The sequence below is a fragment of the Pleurodeles waltl genome, chromosome 4_1 (assembly GCF_031143425.1).
Source record: "Pleurodeles waltl isolate 20211129_DDA chromosome 4_1, aPleWal1.hap1.20221129, whole genome shotgun sequence".
NCBI classification, from domain to species: domain Eukaryota; kingdom Metazoa; phylum Chordata; class Amphibia; order Caudata; family Salamandridae; genus Pleurodeles; species Pleurodeles waltl.
Genome location: NC_090442.1, coordinates 658,945,714 through 658,965,423, shown reverse-complemented (window position 1 = coordinate 658,965,423; position 19,710 = coordinate 658,945,714). Strand labels below are relative to the sequence as shown.

Below are 19,710 nucleotides of genomic sequence, written 5' to 3'. Positions count from 1 at the left end.
GCACACACAAGATATACCCAGGTAAGTATCAAGAAAAAGCATAAATTAGCAAGGGCCCTATTTTTTGGGGGGGTGGGGGGTGGGGGGGGGGGGGGAGGGGAACACAAACCATATACTAATAAAATGGTACGCAAAAGTCAATCAATAGTGATGCATGAAGTCCAGCTGCGGAGTCCAGGAGCTGCAGAGGAGTCCCTGCTACGAGCTGTCCCTTGCCGGTTGCCGGATTGCAGATGGGTCAGTGGTCAGGATGGCCGCCAACAAACACAAGCAAATGCAAGAGGATCTGTTGGAAGTTTTGCAGAGCTCTGGAGGACCAGCAAGTTCCTGGAGACGTGACCCTTGGAGGGGAGCACAGGCTGACCCTCAGAAAACAGGAGAGCCAGCAGAAGCAGTCGGAGCCCCCACAAGTAACCCACTGGCAACAGGCACAATAAGTCTCAGTGAGGCTAGTCAGCACACATGAAGAGGAGTCCCACGTCTCTGAAGCAGCAGAGACGAGACTGTCCTTGCAGAGGTAAAATGCTGGGGGCCGGGGCTACTTGGGGCCATTGGTGCAGGAGTCAACAAGCCTTGGTTGGTGCAACAGTTGTGGTGCATAGGGATTCTGTCCAAGTGGCAAGGGCAAGGGCATACCTTCTCCCATGCTGGACAGAAGGCAGAGGACCCAGGGGATCCCTCAGAACCACCACCCATGTTGGAGAATCTTCACAAATCTGGAGGACAGAAGATCCCACCAGCCGAACATTGTTGCCTTAGGTGCCTGCGGATGCAGGGGAGTGACTCTTTCACTCCAACAGAGATTCCTTCTTGCTTCTTTGGTGCTGCTGAAGTCTTGCCAACCCAGAGGATGCACAGTGGTGGAAATGTTGCAGATTGCTGACAGGAACCACAGAAACAATGTTGCAAGGAAAAGCCTTCTCAGGCGTTGCAGTCTTGTTCGGTTCAAGTGTTGCCCAGCAGCGGTTCTGGAGGCCAGGAGCAAAAGATGTCTTTGCAGAGAGGTCCTGGTGGAGTCTTGCATGAGGAATCTGGGGACCCACACTCTAGGGAGTCCATAAATAACCCAAAAAGGGGGTTTGGCCACTCGCTGGAGTGACCACCTATCAGGAGGGGTCTCTGACTTCAGCTACCTGGCCTACATAGTCAGATGCTCCCAGAGGCCTCTGCCCATCTTAGTTTCAAGATGGCAGAACCAAGTGCCAACCTGGAGGAGCTCTGGACACCCCCCTTTCCTTTGTGTGTTTCGCGCCAGAGCAGGGACAGTGGTCCTTGGACTGATGCAAACTAGATTATGCACGGAAGGCACCAAATGTGCCCTTCAAAGCAACCTGGTGGTGTGGGCAGGCTACCTCTCCCCAGCCCAGTAACACCTATTTTTAAAGGAGAGGAGGTTGCACCCCGCTCCTACAGGAAATCCTTTGTTCTGCTGTCCCCTGCACGAGCTGGTCAAGAAGCAGGAGGACAGACTTCTGTCTGGGGGGCTGCAGGAGCGCAGGCTGCCTGCAGACCCTGGAAGACTGGTAGGAGCAGAACAGGGGGATCCTCTAAGGAACCCCCAGGTGCATGGAATCATGCCACCAATACTGGAATCAGTATTGGGGTATGATTCCGACATGTTTGATACCAAACATGCCCAGGTTCGGAATTACCATTATGTAGCTGGACCACAGGTAGTGAGTGACCAGTGGCCAGTACATGAGCAAATAGGCTTCCCTGGACTTACGAAGTCCAGGGAATTGGAGTTCGTAGGGGTACCTATGCTCATGCAGGGGTGCCCACACACAGAGGGACCTGCACCCTGCCCTTTAGGCTGAAAGAGCCTACCATAGGGGTGACTTACAAGGGCCTGGTGTAGTGACCCGTAGTGAAAGGGTGCATGCACCTTTTCACACAGGCTGCAAATCGCAGGCCTGCAGACACAGTTTGCATGTGCTCCCATGGGTAGCATAATACATGCTGCAGTCCGTGGGGGACCCCTAGTGTATTAGTGCCCTGGGTACCTAAGTACCATCTACCATAGACTTACAGGGGTACACCAGTATGCCAACTGTGGTGTGTAAGTAGTACCAAGACAACCAAATTTAGAGGAGAGAGCACAATCACTGGGGTCCTAAATAGCAGGACCTCAGTGAACACGGTCTAAACACACTGACATCAGTCAAAAAGTGGGGGTAACCATGCCAGAAAGAGGGGACTTTCCTACACCACGATGCAGGTAGATTATTACATCTCTTCGCCAATGCTCTAATTCAATAAGTTCTGCTGAGTAATAACATTGTAGTCTAGATCTTTACCAAGTACAGCCAGGGATATGGAAATAATGCACCACATTTCTTGGATCCCTCTTGGGCACATAGGTTTACCTCAGCTGGAGGGCTATTCAACATCCCAGCAGACTGCAAAAGAGCATGCAACCTCTTTGCGTGCTACCCTTGTACTGATTATTTCAACAGCTGACGGTCACATTCTTTCAGCCTACCTCAAGCACTCCTCCACTCCACAAAGAGATCTATAAGCTGAATTAGTATCGTCCTCACTGAGGGTTCCTACTGCCCTGGAAGGTCTGCCACACCACTCTACTTGAATGGTCCAAACTAAAGACATTCTAACAGATAAAATAGTATATAAATAATTATCAGTCTTGGCTTACACTGAACGACTCATTTCAAATGAGCCTGCTGTCAAAGATGTCCATTTTGAAACAGCCCAATTTCACCTCTTCAAAGTGATAAAAATACATGCAGAGACGAGAAAAGCCTTGCTTGTGGTATCTGCTAAATATATGCTGCCATATTTGTCACAATTACAAGAAGAACTGCTATAGATAAGATGTTTGTTTACTTCCCAGTACTAAATGTCTAAGCTAAGCAGCTCAGATGCCGGGCGATCTGAAACCAGTCTGCTACAACTATCATGTGATAATGGAAAAAATATGGCATCTAACCCCCTGAATCCCTCTGGGAAGAACACGTAATCCCCAGGATAGAGTCTAAAATAGCCAATATTAAATGAAGATATAGACTGAACAGGAAAGGCTATGACTAGTCAACAAAGAACACCAGCTAGAGGGTGACGACTACTGCATCAAAGCTCAAATAAGTCAGAAACTCGGAAAGGAAGCACACGTATCCCCTGCTATTCTTTAGTATTTAGGCTTTAGATCAGCATGACAAAAGGCATGCACTGTTAATGCTGTCCCTTCCTGCTCCACTTCAACACTACCTCTGATGTCTCAGGAATGGGGAAACTAAGATAGTGTGTAAAGAAAAAGACCGAGTTAATCTCCTATAACTAATGAAAGAATTGGGATGAAATCACTATTGTGAACTGCTCTTATTTGTCCTGGTCAAAAAGTATGTTTCCGTATGCAGATCAAATAAATGATAGGAGCTGCAAAAACTGTCTGATGGCACTCCAGGAAGTTGTTCTGTAAAGGCAATACCACAAGGAAGGTAATAGATGAATACTTCCCTCACTACTGTCAAGGCTGACAGCAGTGAGGGAAATGTGAGCATACAATAAAGCCAAGCCGACTTGATGTAAGTTAAGGTCGCCTTAAGTTTGTAACTTTTTGCTCTGAATGTGTGATACGGTCAGAAAGACAGACAGCCATTAAGGACACAAGCAGCATTCAAACATACCCCGTCATAATGCTTACTTATGAATCGGAGTAGTTTTGCAGCCTGAAGAGTTTTCTGGATTCACATGCTTTGCATTATTACGCCATCTAGAGGTTGGGTCCAGAACAGTCTTTCTTACTTCTTATTTACTTATATATTGTGGGCGTCGTCGACCACTATTTGGTGGTATGCCCAATCTCATGTACATCAGACGGTGCGCCCTGGATGTTCCTGTGCGTAGTGGCACCTTCGGATTCTTTTTTCTGTATCTTGGAATCTTCCCTTTCCTCCTTTACTTTCCTTTTTTTTGTCTCTCCTTTTCCGACCTGGTTGCATTATCTCCCGTTTCTAGGAAGGTGGGCGGGCAAGTGAATCCAGAAACCTCTTCAGGCTGCAAAGCTACTCCTACTGGTAAGTAACCATTTCGTTATGCAGCATGATTCCTTTATAAGATTCTCATGCTTTGCATTAGATTATGTAGCAGTATCCCCTCACTTGGGTTGGTTGGGGTGAAATGAGGCAGAGTTTGCAAACAGGTGCTGTAGTACTTTTGGTCCCACTTGTGCAGCCTTGTTCATTTGAACATCCACACAGTAATGTTTTGTGAATGTGTGAGGATTTGCCCATGTTACTGCTGCACAGATTGTCTCCATGGGTATGTTAGTAATGGAAACGTTGCACCCTTTTTCCTTGTTCAGTGTGCCCTGGGGAGTGTGAGTAGCATCATCTCCGCCCCTGAATAGCATGCATGTATCATTTCTACAATCCATCTTGAGATTGTTCCCTGTGTTATTGGCAACCCCTTGGTTGATTTTGCAAAGGATACAAATAAAAGATTTCCCTTGCGAAACACTCTAATTTCTTGCAGATATCATATTAAGGATTTTACGTAAAATGTGTGTACAGCTCTTTCCATTTTTATTTGTGGTTCCTGGAACAATACTGGTAGCTATATTCTTTGATTAACATGAAAACTGCTGGCTACCTCGGCATTGGTCCTGAGAGCCACTTTGTCCTTGTGTTTTTGTAGGTATGGTTCCTGTATTGTGAGTGCATGCAGTTTGCTCACTCTCTGCAGTGAAGTGATAGCGATTAGGAATGCAGTTTTGAGTGTGAGTGATTTGAGATTGGTCTTGTGCATAGGTTTAAACTTTTTTTTCTTCATTAATTGAGTTGATACTGTGTTTAAGTTCCACATTGGTTCTGGAACTGATCTTGGTGGAGCAATTCCCTTGAATCCTCTAAAAACCTCCTCACTACTGGTGATGTGAAGAAACTATCACACAAGCTCCCCTGGTATATGGGACTATGGCTGCCAGTTGTACCTTTAATGATGAATAGGTTAAGCCACTGTTAATAGATGAGTGAGATATCTTAGTACTGTCTCCAGTTTTGTGTTTCCATTCTCTTGTCCGTGCACCAGTAGATGTATCTTTAAAACTATGCTGTGTAACAAGTTCTTGAGGTAGGTTTTCTTGCTTCCCTAAGGATTTCCATTGTTCTAGGCATTAGGTGTAAATGTCCGATCTCTATGTATTCAGGTGGCATGTCGCTTGGCTGAGTGTTGCTGGTTCCAGGTGATACACTTTCTCCTTCTGCATTGTTAGCAGGCCCTTCTCTGGTCTGATCTTGATCATTTGATCCTTGGACAACTCGAGTAGTTCCAAGTACCAGGTCTGTCCGGCCCATTGAGGGGGTATAAGGATAAGATTTGTCACTGGTTTTCTGACTTTTTCCAGTGCCTTGTGTATTAAGAGGATCTGTGAAAAAGCATAAGCAAATCTCCCTGACCAGTTTAGTCAAAGGGCATTCTCTTCTGACTGGTGGTGTGGAAACCTGGAGGCAAAGTTTTGGCATTTTGTGTTTTCTGCTGTTGAGAACAGATCTATTGTCAGTCTTCCCCAGACCTTGATTATCCTCTCCAGTGTTTCTTGGTTCAACTCCCATTTGTGTGAGCTGTTTTCCTGTCAGCTTAGTCTGTCCGCTTTTGAGTTTTCCTTCCCTGGGAGATGGACGGTGAAGAGACTGATCCTCTTTGAAATTGTCCATTGCCATATCCCTTGCACTAGTTTGATCAATGTGTATGACTTTGTGCCTCACTGTTTGTTCAGGTCGAACATGGTTGTTGTATTGTCTGTTGGTATTAGCACATGTGTGTTTGGAAAGCCTTCAGGGCTAAAAAAAAACTGTCTTCCTCCTTAGGAATTTGGGGCCAGATGTAGGTAGAAAACATTTTGCGAGGTGCAACTTGCGAGTCCCAGCGACTTGCAATTTGCACCTAGCAAAATGTTATGCAGAAAGGTGTCTCAGACACCTTCTGCGACTCGCTATGGGGTCGCAAAGACCCACCTCGTAAATATTTATGAGGTGGGTCGCAGTTTGCGACCCCATAGCGAGTCTAGGCACTCACGGGGATGGTGGCCTGCTGGAGACAGCAGACCTCCATGTCCGTGACTGCTTTTCAATAAAGCAGTTTTTTTTTTCTCTTTGCAGCCCGTTTTCCTTAAAGGAAAATGGGCTGCAAATAGAAAAAATACCAAAACCTTTTTGTTTCGTTTTTTTTCAGAGTAGGCAGTGGTCCATAGGACCACTGCCTGCTCTCAAAAAATATTATTGTGAGCATTCACAAAGGGGAAGGGGTCCCATGGCGACCCCTTCCCGTTTGCGAATGAGTTACCATCCACTTCAAGTGGATGGCAACTGCGAGTTGATTTGCGACCCCTTTCGCGGTCACAAATCAACTCTACATCGCGGTGCTACTCGCAAATAGGTAGGGAACACCCCTTCCTATTTGCGAGTCTGAAACACATTTTGCGAGTCAGTACCGACTCGCAAAATGTGTTTCAGCATTGCATAAGGGCTTTTGCGCATCGCAAACGGAATTTTTCGCCGTTTGCGAGGCGCAAGAGCCTTCTTACATCTGGCCCTTGATGTGTTTCAACACATTTGTGTTGTTCCATTGACCCTGTATTTTCAAGTTCCCAGAGTGTGCACCCCACCCCTTGTTTAGGGTCGTTCCCAAGAACACTTTTTCCTGTTCCAGTTGAGGTGACCATTTCTTGTGGTTTATGGAAAAACCCAGCCATTCTAGAGTTGTGATTACTGTTTGAATGTCTCTTTGACATTTCTGTCTTGTCCTTGCTAGTCGTCTAGGTATGGGTATCCCTTCCCTTCCTAGATAAGTGTGTAATGCAGCAAGGCACTTTGTAAAGACACGTAGATCTGACTTTATGCCAAATTGTAGCGCTGTGAGCTGGTAGTGCACTCTGTCTAATACAAATCTGAAGTACTTCCTGTGTGTTCCCGGGATGTGAAGGCGGGTATCTTTGAGATCTAGGGTAGCCATGTAGTCTACTTGTCTCAGAAGTGGAATGACTCCTTGGAGTGTTGCCATTTTGAAATGTTGAGTGCAAATTAATTTGTTTAGAAACCTGAAGTCTAGCATTGGTCTCAGATTTAGGTCTTGCTTTGGAACCAGAATGTAAGGAGAATAATTTCCCTTGTTTCTTTCCCTTGGAGGTACTCTCTCGATAGAGGTTTTTTTTGTAAGAGCGCTTTTAGTTCCTCTCTTAATTGTCTGTGTTCCTCTCCTCGAAATGTCTTTGGTTTTGGCAGTTTTTGAGGTGGTTTCTTGGTTAATTCTATGCAGTATCAGTGATGTATCACATTTAAGATCACGTTTAAGATCCAATTTCCTGATGTTATTTCTTACAACTCTCCTGGGAAATGTCTTATTCTGTCTCCCACTGCTGTTAACTTACTTGATGTTCTTCCTCTCGTGGGGATTGGCCTTTTCCTCTCGCTCGAAAGGGTGTTGCCATTGTTGATACGTTGATTGTTGTGTGGCCTGATGGGAGCTGCCTTGAGCCTGATGTTGCTGCTGGCCCTGTGGAAATAGTGTTCTGCTTGTTGGACTTTGTGTGTGCTGCCTTCCCTTTTAAATGAGCCCCTGAACTGTACGGCTCCCATGGCCTTGGCTGTTTTGCTGTCCTTCTTTGTTTGTTGGAAAGACTCATTAACGGCTTTGCAGAACAGGGTATTTCCTGTGGATGGCATGTTAATTATGGATGCCTGCACCTCCAGTTTAAACTCTGACACTCTTAGCCAGGCATGCCTTCTTAGCATGGATTTGGTACACGTGCCTACTGGCAGTATCCACTGCATTCAGGGTTGACTTCAGGCACATATTTGCTATATTTCGTCCCTCCTGTATGATTGCTTTGTCCCTCTTCTTGTAGTCTTCAGGAAGGTGTGTATGAGGGCCCCAATTTTATCACACTGCTGATGACCGTATTGATATTGCAGTGTGTTTGAGTTAGCAATTCGCCAGCCTCCCTCTCCATCTTCCATCCCACCATGTGTAATCGTTTGCTCTCCTTTTGGGTGGAGGCCCAGTTGATGTGGGAGCATTGCTGAGCCTTCTTGCTGTGGAGACAATTATGAAGTGTGCTAGTGCATTCCCCTGTATATATTTTGGGCCTTGAGGAACTCTTGGCGTAACTGCTTTTACAGTGGCAGGTTCTCTGAACACCACTTTTCATGGTCCAGGATGCTCTGGTAGCATTAGTAGGTACTGGTTCCCCCTTTGAGCAGTTATTAAAGTTTCAAGAAGGACGCAAGAGTCTCCCCTCGCCTCCTCCAGTTTTACACCAGAGGTATCAGCAGCCCTTTTGATAAGGCAATTGTACCAGGAGAGGTCAGCGGGGGGGGGTTGAAGACCTCGAGGGGTAGATGTCCACCCCTTCCTCTGGGGGAATCTGTTTCCTTTTTGCTCCATGACTGTTCGTCAAAGCCTATTTCTCCCTCCAGTCTCCTCTGTGTCACAGAACTCCCCCTCAGGTTCTTTCTCCTGTGGCTCTGGTGTTACGGGAGGTTCTAAGAAGACTGATCGCCTTCAACGTTGGAGGTCCTAAAGGGGATTCGAAATTCCCTCAAGAAGTTGACAAAATCTCTATTCCTTTCAAGGAGCTCCGCCATTTCGGCCTCCAATCGTCTCTCTTTTTCTTTTCGACTTTCTGTGCCTTCTTTTCGGTGTTGAGCATTGGCGGAGGTCTTTCCTTCGATGGGTCTGTTGACCTCTTGTGCTGGTGGTAACGTCAAGGGTTTCAACGGTGTCTTGGCTGTTTTGGTATCCCCCCGCTCAGGATCCGTGGGCCTCGTTGGTTTTTGGCTGACCTACGGTCAACTTTTTTAGCTCCAAGGATGCCTTTTTCGGCTTTCTGTCAGAGGACTTATAATATTTGGTGCCTTTAGGTGGCTTTGTTACCTTTTGAGCCCTCCTTTCGGCGTCCATCGCCACTTTCTTCTCCACCTGTTTCCTCTCGGCGTCTGTAGCATATGTTTCACTGTCCGACGCCGTGTGCAGTTTCGACTTCCTCAATGTTACCGTTCATCAATTACATTTCAATTGTACCACACATTTTCCAACCATCACAAGAGTACTTATGATACACGCATATATATGTCTCATTTCGAGGCACAAATACAGTATAGAGTCCTCTACAGCAAGTTTAGTGTTGCTGTCCCTCATTATATATCTTGAGTATCAGATGTATAATGGGTATACTTTTTTCCCTTTTTTTTCTTTCAGGTTGGCTTTTTGGTTTCTATGGTCTGGAAAGGGTTGGGATACTACTACCCACTGTGAGAATATTCCATGTTGTGGTCTCATTTAGATTAGTTGTGTCCGGTGTATGGAACTAAGCAAACGTAAAAGTCAAGAACTGAGAACTGGAAAATGACCCGTGGTGGAGGCACAACTAGACGTCATAGGTATCCATGTCTAGGCACATAATGTCAACTATATAATACTGATTATAGCAGCCGTATGGGGGTGTCGGGGGGAGGGGGAGAGGAAGGACACCCATGTGGACACCAGGCACCCAATCCAACTGGCATCTATGTCCCTGGTGGGTACATTAACTCTGCGCCTTTCACACCCTGGCCCCGTCTTCCTTCTCTGAGGTGCCACCGAACCCAATGTTTCCCACTTATCTATTACTTCAGACTGAGGGGCTATCGGCTTGTGTCTGATCCCTTTACTCTCCTTCCTCCCCTGAGTTCTCTCTTCGCTCTGGCCCAGCTTGTTACATCTCTATCCCACGTGGTGAGGTTTGGATCTCTACTCTGCTTCCAAGTTAAAGATATTCAGAGTTTAGCCCAGATCAAGGCCAGGTCCACAAACCTGTTACTAACCTTCCTGGAGTGGGCCTGCTGTACAATCCCAACAAGCAGGTTGTCATGGAGTTTTCAAGGCTTCTATGTAGTACCTGATTAAGTTTGTGTATGACCCCATCCCAAAACTCTTGAAGAGTCTGACATCCCCAGGTCATACGGCTGAAGTCTGCATCCTGCAGTCCACACCAAGGACAGTTCACCACATCCCCACCATAAATAAGCTTGCTTCAACTTGGGGTAAGATAGGTCCTATGGGTATAGGTATATTGGATATACTTCAGTTGTGTATTTCTGTATCCTGTGGGAGTGTAAGTTAACACCTTTTTCCACTCTGTGTCAGTGAGGGTCCTGTCCAGATGAGACACCCATTTAGACCGGAGGTTATCTAGTGGACCGTGCATTGTTCTGAGCAATGCTGCCTATGTCCTTTAACAATACCTGTGGTCTTTGGGTGGCCATTGTGTGGTGTTGCAGGCTTTGCCTTCGACATGCCTTCAAGGTCTTTGGCACAAATGTGGCGCAGCCCTCACAGTCCTCGTTTGGATAGTCCTTCGGGAGACAGAGATTACAGACCTTGTGGGAGTCTCTGTGCACAAACTTGTGGTGACAGTTGGAGCTAACTTTAAAAGGGAGTATTTTCCATGTCCCTTACTTGCCCTCATTCTCAGACCATGTGGTTGGCTCTGGAGAGATCCCTTGTTGGAAAAACAAGGAGAGAAGAGACCTATTCTTTCTCGTCATCCTCTTTGCTGTTTTCGGCAGCTCTGTAGATTTTCTTGAAAAAACTTGATATTTCTCGAAAACCTTTCAGAGCTCCTCCGCTGCTTCCAGACCCACCAGCGGAGAAAAGTATCTGAAGATGGACATTATGCACATCCGGGGAGGCATCTGACGTCATACATGGGATGGGCATACCACCAAACGGTGATCGATGATGCCCAAAAAATAAACCAAAATAAACCAAAAAAACTTTAAAAAAACAGAGGAAGGAAGAAAGACAATTCCGGCCCAACCACTAAATGGCAGAATAATGCAAAGCATGTGGAAGGATACATGCTACAAAAGTACTAGTTCAAAACATCTGCGGTCTCTGTATGGATTGCCTAGGTATAGGATAGCTGGAAATCTCTTCTGGCTCAGCTGTAGAATGAGTACAGAAAATCTAATCCATTGTCAACGCAGGATTCACTGCCAGCCTTCTCCATTTAAATACAAGAATTTCTACCACTAGTGTGAGTCTGCAAGGCTTCTTTTCACAATAATGGGAAGGTGCAGCTACCCTTGTGTGGCACTGGTTTGTATTAATTTCTAAACAAGTAAAACTCAATAGTTCGGACTTCAAATAAAAATAAAAATAAATCATAGATGTTGACTACCGAAGTCTGGGAACCCTCCTCTTCAGGTACTCAGGGACACATTGGGAACCTTGCTGAACCACAGGTAACCAAAATCTTTTTGTACTCTTCAACATCGATGCCCTTCATCTGCACAATTAATCTACCAATTACATCTGAAGAAAATCATTCATCTGGAAGTTGGATGGGCATGCTACAGTGATAGGATATGAAGTTCTCCCCAAGTCTGGCACCTCCATTCAACTCATTATGCCTACAGTAACACTCAAGTGTCATACCGTTAAACGGAAAAGACAGCTACCAACAAATCTAACTATCAATAACTGATGAGACAAATGACCCTAGCAGTATAAGCAGTAGGACCTAACAGCAGCACAATCCTCGATTTGATGACATCAACAGGACAGCGAATGAGTTGCATTAAAGAACAAGTTACTTTGAGTAATGCATTTTCTGGTAGAGAATTTCTAACTGCAGCATCCTCACATTGTGAAAGTTTCCCCAGGCATGAGACTGGATCTGGAAAATCTTCTCCAGTACCCCGTTGTGCTGGTAGGTGGCGCTGCACGGCTCTGCAGTGATGTCATTCTGCTCTCTAATTGAATTGCAGAGTAGTATATAGGTGCCACCCATGTCACCAATGTTAGTTGCTTTCTGAGCTGTCCACACCCTCAGACTCGAGCCCAATCACAGACTGACTTGGACCAGTGTGCAGATCTCTAAGTAGGACCCTTTTAGTGGAAGATGGGATGGCCGGTGAGGAATCTGCTGTTAGATAGAATCCATACTAGGAAACACATTACCCAAGGTACTTGTTCTTCTGATAGAGACTTCTAGCCTCAGATTCCACACCGTATGAATATATACCAAAACAGTACCATCCCGGAGGTGGATCTGTGAACTGGCTCAAACCAAAAAAGTTCTGCAGGACCAAGTGGGCAAAATGCCCATCTTGACAGACCCAGGTGTCCTGACTGTAATGCTTTATAAACTTATGGAATTACGTCTACGTTGCAGCCTGGCAAATGCCCAGAACAGGTAGTCTGCATGCCAACGCAGTGGTAGCACCCTTGGCTCTGGTGGAATGAGCACATGCCCTTCCTGAGGCTGTTTTTCAAGCCTCGCAGATTTTTATGCAGAGTACGATCCAATGAGAGATGGTCCTCTTCTGCACTGCCTTGCCCTTTTCGCTCCTGCAAAACTAATAAAAAGCTGATCTCCCAGCCAATCATCTCTGGTGCAATCAATGTAAAAACGAAGGGCTGTTTTTGGGTTCCAACTCATGATGTCTCTCCGTCTCCTTAGAGGCGTAAGGTGGAGTGAAGAACATTAGAAGGGTGATTGTTTGCCAGGCATAAAAAGGAGTTACCACTTTGGGAAGAACCGTGGCTTGAGGTCTCAAAACCAGTTCATCCTGACAGAACATGGTGTGTGGCAGGTTGACAGAGGGCGTGCAGCTCGCTCACCCACGGTGCCTATGTTATGGAGATGAGACAGGCTGGATTGAGGGTTAGAAGCCATGGAGGATAGCTGACCCTAGGTTCAAAGGGAGCACACATAAGGAACATAAGAACCAAATTTAGGTCCCACTAGGGCATAAGTAATGGAGAAGGAGGAAGCATTTATTGTAAACCTTTCAAAACTATCCTCAGAAAGAGCTGACAAATACCCTTTAACTGTGCCCAAAGAAAAACCTTGCTGGACTACGAACAATGCAAAAAGCAACACTTTAGAAAGCTTGGCCTCAGAGTTATCCTCACTGAAATCCACGACAGAGGCTGAAACATCAGGATCACAGCCCAAATGTCCTGGACTCTCATCTGCCAGGGAAAGGTGCTAGACTGCACCATGTCCAGAATGTGTCTAATGAAAGGGAGCTTCTGTGAAGGAGTCAGGTGTGACTCTGGCATGTTGATAGTGAACCCCAAGCATATAAGGAGGTTCACCAGAGTCTGAAAGTGGGTGATGACTGACTGTGGCGAGCCCGCCTTCAGCAGCCAGTTGTCGGGGTAGGGAAAGACAGGGACCCCTTAACCTCTGAAGATGTGATGCAACCACCAACATCAATTTGTGACACTTCAAGGGCACTGGTAAGGCCAAAGGGGAGCACAGCAAACCGGAAATGCTCCTGGCCCATCGTGAACTACCTGCAGTGCCTGTGGGACTTGTATGTGGAAATAAGCATTCTGTAGGTCTAATGCTACCATCCCACCTTCGGGATTGAGAGCTAACAAGACTTGGGCCAAGGTGAGAACCTTTCATTTGTTCTCTGTAGGAAGGCATTCAGGGAACAACGATGTAAAATAGGACAAATACCTCAGCCCTTTCTTGGCACCAGAAGTAGTAGAAATAGCAATTACAGCATACTTCTGATGCCGCCACCCTCTCTATGGCTCCTTTGGCCAGAAGGGTTTGCACTTCCTGCTGCAAAGGGGACAGATGATCTCAGTCAGCCATTCTGAGGCTGGGGGAATGAGCGACTGGGCAGTCAGAAATGGTAAGGCATAGGGCAACTGGACAATCTGCAGAACCCACTTGTTAATTAAAAAACTGAAAAAAAGTTCAGACAATTTCAAAGAATAAAGATGCTGAAAAGTAACTTTTCTTTATTAGAAAAACAAAATGTCAGCAGTAGCTTTTATTTTTTAGTTCGACCACAACCAGATAATAGCAAAGGTGTGAAGGAGTGGGAGGGAGAAGTAGAAGATTGAAGGGGAAAGGGTTTGGGAGGGGCATAGGAGGAAGAGTAAAGGAGGACGTTAAAAATGCTATTAACAGTCAGCAAAAGTTAAATATGTAATAACCACGAGAATGAAGGAGAAAGGGTCAGGAAGCAAACCCGGTGGGTGTGAAGGGAAAGAAATAAGCAAGGGCTTAAAATGTGAGGACACTACGGCAAGGGACACCAAGGTGGCTTTAAGTGAGGCGGTCTTAAAAAGCCCCCAAACAGCCCCAACAAAAAACCAAGAAGGACTTTGATGAAACAAAAATGAACCATCCCCAAACAACATAAAACAATTTAGATAATGGAAATGTGGGGGTGTATGAGGTGAAGGGAAGCAAGACAGGTGTGGGTGGGTCTGGTTCAGGTGGCTGATATGAGGAGTCGCAGACAAACATACGGAAAACTGGAAAGACAAACCTTTAGAAAACAAAATATATCACCAAGAAGTGCATTCACCAAACTGGTCTGTCAACCTGGAAATGCCATTTAAGTTAAAACTTGAGACATAATACTTGCATAATTCTGAAGATTTAGTAATGGTAGGGATTTGTAATTAAGTATACTTATTAAATATGGTGAAGAAATAGTTTTTTTTTAAGCAGTAAGGGCATCAACACAAGTGGACTGTTAAACCTAGACTGGAAAATGGGAACATAAACTTACCAGAATAATGTCAAGAGCTACATGCAGCGAAGGCAGGTATTCTTGCTGAAGATACTGAATACATTCAAGTCCCTAACAAAAACAAACATCAATATTTTCAAAGAGGAAGTATTCCTTTTTCGAAAGAAACATGACTGCACCTATAAATTGCAACTTAAGTTTTCATTTCTGTTTCAGAGGTGTACAAACAGGTTATGAACTGCAAATCCTACATAAAATAGTCATTTCTGACACAACATTTGAGCATTTCATAATGTACACACAACCAACATTTCCCCATAGTTACAGGCATGCTGGATCACCAGGGCAACACTGGTTCTACTGCCAAACCTCTTTAGGAACTCTTGGCCCTTTCTGGAGCTAACCTCCAGGAAATTAAGAACAGCAAGAGTACTAGAACTATCATGTAGAGGCTGCAGGGAAACCATTGTTGCACTAAAACACTGGGAGGTGGCCACCAACTAACACTCAATGCTTCAAGCAACAGAATTGTAAAGGGCTTCTTGCCAAAAGGATGCATCAAGGAAATGCTGCTTGGATAGGCATGAAGATGAGCCTGTAGAGCTGCCTTCTCTGATAGGTGCATGCATCTGCCAACCTACTGATATATTATATAGGAGATTATTCACAAGGCAAAATAGTGTTTGCCACCTTACTGCCTGAGGTAAAGACACAATATAATGAAGAGATGGTCTGACTTTCAAAAGAAGCTTGTTCTTAAGACCTCTTGGATAAAAGAAGGACTTTGTTCTCGTGGAAAACTATCTTGAAGGCTTTAAAAGAGACTGAAGGAGCCTGATCCTTACAAAAAGAACAAGTTACTTACCTTCGGTAACGCATTATCTGTTACAGACTATCTAGCTGCAGATTCCTTACATTTGATTTCCCCCCAGGCGTCAGACTGGATCCGGAAACCTTTGCATGAGCAATATCCCAGCCCGCACCATTGGTTCGCTCCATTCAACTCCGCGTGGCGTGGTTGGAGCCGGAAGTGACGTTGCAGTCACCTATATAGACGCCACCCAGGCGTCAGTTACTTTAATCACAACTTTCCCCGCCAGAAACTAAGAGCCATGACAAGAAGTGGTGCATATGTGTGTCCAAACTAGGTACTTATCTTGCCTTATCTGGTAGAGACACAGACGTCAGCGAAAGTGGGGAAGAGACTCTATGGACTCATATCTGGGGATGACGTCACTATGGAGTCACATGACGCCCTCTACCTATAGGCAGAGGTACTGCTGATGAAAAGTTTCCAGATCCAGTCTGATGCCTAGGGGAGAATTCTAAGCTAAGGAATCTGTTGCTAGATAAAGGGATCACCCTAACCCTAGTAAACAAGTCCGCAGAGTGGGAAGGCATGGGTGGGTGTAAGGACTCAGCAGCTAGATAGTCTCTATCAGGTAATGCGTTACTGAAGTTAAGTAACTTGTTCATCTGATAGAGACTTCTAGCTGCAGATTCCTTACCTTTGATTAGATACCCAAGCCATATCCTCCTGGCGGTGGGTTGCGGACAAATGTTTTCAGACTAGCAAGTTCTGTAGGACCAATTGGGTGAAATGCCTGTCCCTGCAGACCTGACTGTCCAGGCACTAGTGTTTGGCAAATGTGTGCAGGTATGCCCACAGTGCTGCATGGCAGATGTCCAGTACTGGGACTCCACAAGGTAACGCTGTGGGCACAGCTTTTACCCTGGTGGAATGGGCCCGCAAGCCCTAGAAAGGCTGCTTCTTAGCCAGGGCATAACAGATCTTAATACAGAGAATGACCTAGTGTGAAATTTTCAGTTTCTGTACTGCCTGACCCTTCTTTGATTCCCACATACCCCACAAAGAGTTGGTCGTCCACCCGGAACTCTTCTGTGTGGTCAAGATAGAACAAAAATGCTATTTTTGGGTCCAGCCAGTTGAGTTGTTACTTTTCCTTAGAGAGATGTGGGGGAGCAAAGAAGGTTGGCAGGGTGACAGTTTGACCCACATGAAATGTGGGTCAAACTGGCACCAAAAGAGGTACGGATGCACAGCACTACCTTGTCTGGAAACATTGTGAGACACTGGGGCCTGGATGACAAGGCCTGTATCTATCTCACCCTCCGGGCAGATGTTATTGCCACTAAGAAGGCTGTCTTGATAGTAAGTGGCCGGAGAGGGACAATTGTGCAGTGGCTCTAAGGAAGCGCACATGAGGTAAGTGAAAACCAGATTAAAATCTCACTGGGGCATAGGGGGAACATGTACAAGCCGTTTTAGAAATCCATTTACAACAGGGGACTTAAACAGAGAGGGTTGGGAAGGCGGCCGCAGAAAGGCAGAAAGGCAGACAGAGCAGACAGATGACCCTTCAGAGTGCCCAGAGTGGAACCCTGCTGGGCAAGCAGAAGAATGAAAAGAAGCATAGCAGAAAGAGATGTCTACAGATCCTCTTTCTGCTGCTCTGTACAATATTTTACAACTCTTTGCCAATGGCAGGCGTATGCCATTTTTGTGGAGGAACACCTGGCTGCCAAGATAACATTACAGACTTCGGGAGGAAGGTCGAAAGCTATCAACTTTTGCTGCTCAATCTCCACGCATGAAAGCGCAGAGTTGACAGGTTCGGGTGGAGAACCCTTCCCTGCTGCTGCAACAGAAGCTCCTCCCGAAGGGGCAGCCTGTTGGAGGATTGATGCTCATTTTCAGAAGCTCAGTATACCAGACTCTGTGTGTCCAGTCTTTGAGCCACACAAATTACTTGGCCACGATCTTCTTTAGAATTCTGGACAGGAGTGGTATGGACAGATAGGCATATAAAAAGCCTGAGCTCTTGCCATCTTGGAAACTCCAAAGCGCAATACTGCTAACATTGTGCATTCTCTTCAGAGATGAATAGATCTAACCAAGGCTATCCCCAATGCTGAAAGAGACCTTGCATCATCTCCGAATGGAGATGCCACTCATGATCCACTAGGCATCGACAGCTGCGTTCCTCTGACCTGTTGTTCAGAGAACCTGCCAGGTGGTAAACCACCAGGGTTAAGCCCTATTGTTCGAGCCATGTCAAAGAAGCAGGGCCTCTTGACAAAGGGTCCACGACCCCACCGTGCCCTACATGTGGCAGTACCACATGGCGGTGGTGTTGTCTGTAAACACCTGCACCAACTTTCCCTTGACAGAGGGAATGCCTTGAATGCTAGTCGGATCACCTGGATCTCCAACATGTTGATGTGGAGTCTGGATTCCGCTGGAGACCAGAGTCCTCTGATCTCCATCTCTCCCAGATGGCTGCCCCATCCTCAAGTGACGCAGATTTCCCTGATGCTGTGCCCACTGAAACTTCAGGTCCCACTGCACACCCTGCATGTGCCATCTGGCATGGTTCACCAGCAGGATGCAGGAGGCTCAGCAGTCTCAAAGTCAGTCTCACCAAAACCCAGGATGCAGGCTGAAACATCGGTATCACAGCCTGAATATCCTGGACTCTCTGCTCTAGAGGAAAGGCCCAAAACTGCACTGTGTCCAGAACAGCTCTATAAAAAAAGAGCGTCTGAGAGGGAGTCAGATGTGTCTTCGGCATGTTTATAGTGAACCCCATTGAATGCAGGGGGTTTGTCGTAGTCTGGAGGTGGGTGACAACAGCCTGGGGTGAACCCGCCTTCAACAACCAGTCGTTAAGGTAGGGGAAGACTGAAACCCCCTACCTGTGAACACCGCCATCACCTTAGTGAACACTGGAGGGACACTGGTAAGGCCAATGGCAGCACAATGAACTGAAAGTGTTCATGGCATACCTTGAACCGCAAGTAACCCCTGTGGGCAGGCTGGATGAGAGTATGAAAATACGCATACTGTAAGTCCAGCAATATCAACCAGTCTTCTAGGTCAAGGGTAGACAAAACCTGAGCCAACGTGAACATCTTGAACTTCTTCATGAGGAAGAGATTTATGGTCTGTAGGTCTAGAATAGGGCGAAGACCCTTGCTCTTTTTAGGTATGTAGGAAAGTGCCCCTTTTGGCATGTTTGTCCCACCAACCCCCCCCTCACTTTTTGCCTGATATCTGATGCTAACTTGACAGAGTGCATGCTGGGATCCTGCTAACCAGGGCCCAGCACCTGTGTTCTTTCCTTAAACTGTACCACTGATTCCACAAGTGGTACACCTTTGGCACACAGTTAAGTCCCTTGTAAAAGGTGCCGGTGGTACCAAGGGCCCTGTGGCCAGAGAAGGTCCCTAAGGCCTGCAGCAAGTATTGTGCCACCCTAAGGGACCCCTCACCAAACACATGCACACTGTCATTGCAGATTGTGTGTTGGTAAATTCAACATGGCATCGGTCCCTAGGTGCCATGCCAACAAACCACTGCCAGTGGCATAGGCATGTCACCCCTCTAGCAGGCCTTACAGCCCTAAGGCAGGGAGAGCTACACCACAGGTGAGGGCATGGCTGCATGAGCAATATGCCCCTACAGAGTCTAAGTCCATTCCTAGACATTGTAATTGCAGTGTAGTTATATTGAGTACATAGGCTGGGAGTTTGTCATTACAAACTCCACAGCTCTGTGGTGGCTTCACTGAAGACTGGGAAGTTTGGTATCAAACATATCAGCTCAATAAACCCACACTTATGCCAGTTATTGTAAAATGTACACACAGGGCATCTTAGAGATGCCCCCGGAAATTCCCCCAACCCTCTGGTGTGTGGCTGACCAGTGTATGCCAGCCTGCTACTACCAGACGAATTTCTGACCCCATGGGGTGAGGGCATTTGTGTTCTCAGGGGTCATGGACAAAACCTGTCCCGGGTGGAGGTGCTTCACATTTCCTCCCTGCAAGAACAGCAACACTTGCCGGTGAGCCTCAAAGGCTCCTGCCTTTTGTTCTGCTGCCTCAGGGCACTTCAGCTAGTTTAGATGCCCACCCCCCGGACCAAGCCCCACTTTTGGTGGGAAAATTCGTAAACACTAGGAGGAGTGTCCATCCCAGCTGGGACTACCCCTAGGGTGCCCAAATCTGAGGTGAACCCCTCCTGGCAGAATCCTCCATCTTGTTTTGGAGGGAAACAGCCAACAGGGTTAGGTATGTGCCCCACTCCCCAAAGGAAGTGTGCATCGGAAGGGTATAGTCACCCTCAGGGTCAGTAGCCATTGGCTACTGCCCTCTAACCCCTGTAACGCCCCTAAATCTAGTAT

At 46.4% G+C, this 19,710-nt stretch overlaps 1 protein-coding gene across 1 annotated transcript in view; it reads right to left on the bottom strand.

Moving 5' to 3' along the window:
- XPOT (exportin for tRNA) overlaps positions 1-19,710 on the bottom strand; it is a 710,192-nt gene that overhangs the window by 69,765 nt on the left and 620,717 nt on the right. Inside the window, exon 23 of the mRNA XM_069229126.1 lies at positions 14,544-14,615. Within this exon, the coding sequence (XP_069085227.1) occupies positions 14,544-14,615 (72 nt within the window). The remainder of the gene's footprint in view (positions 1-14,543; positions 14,616-19,710) is intronic.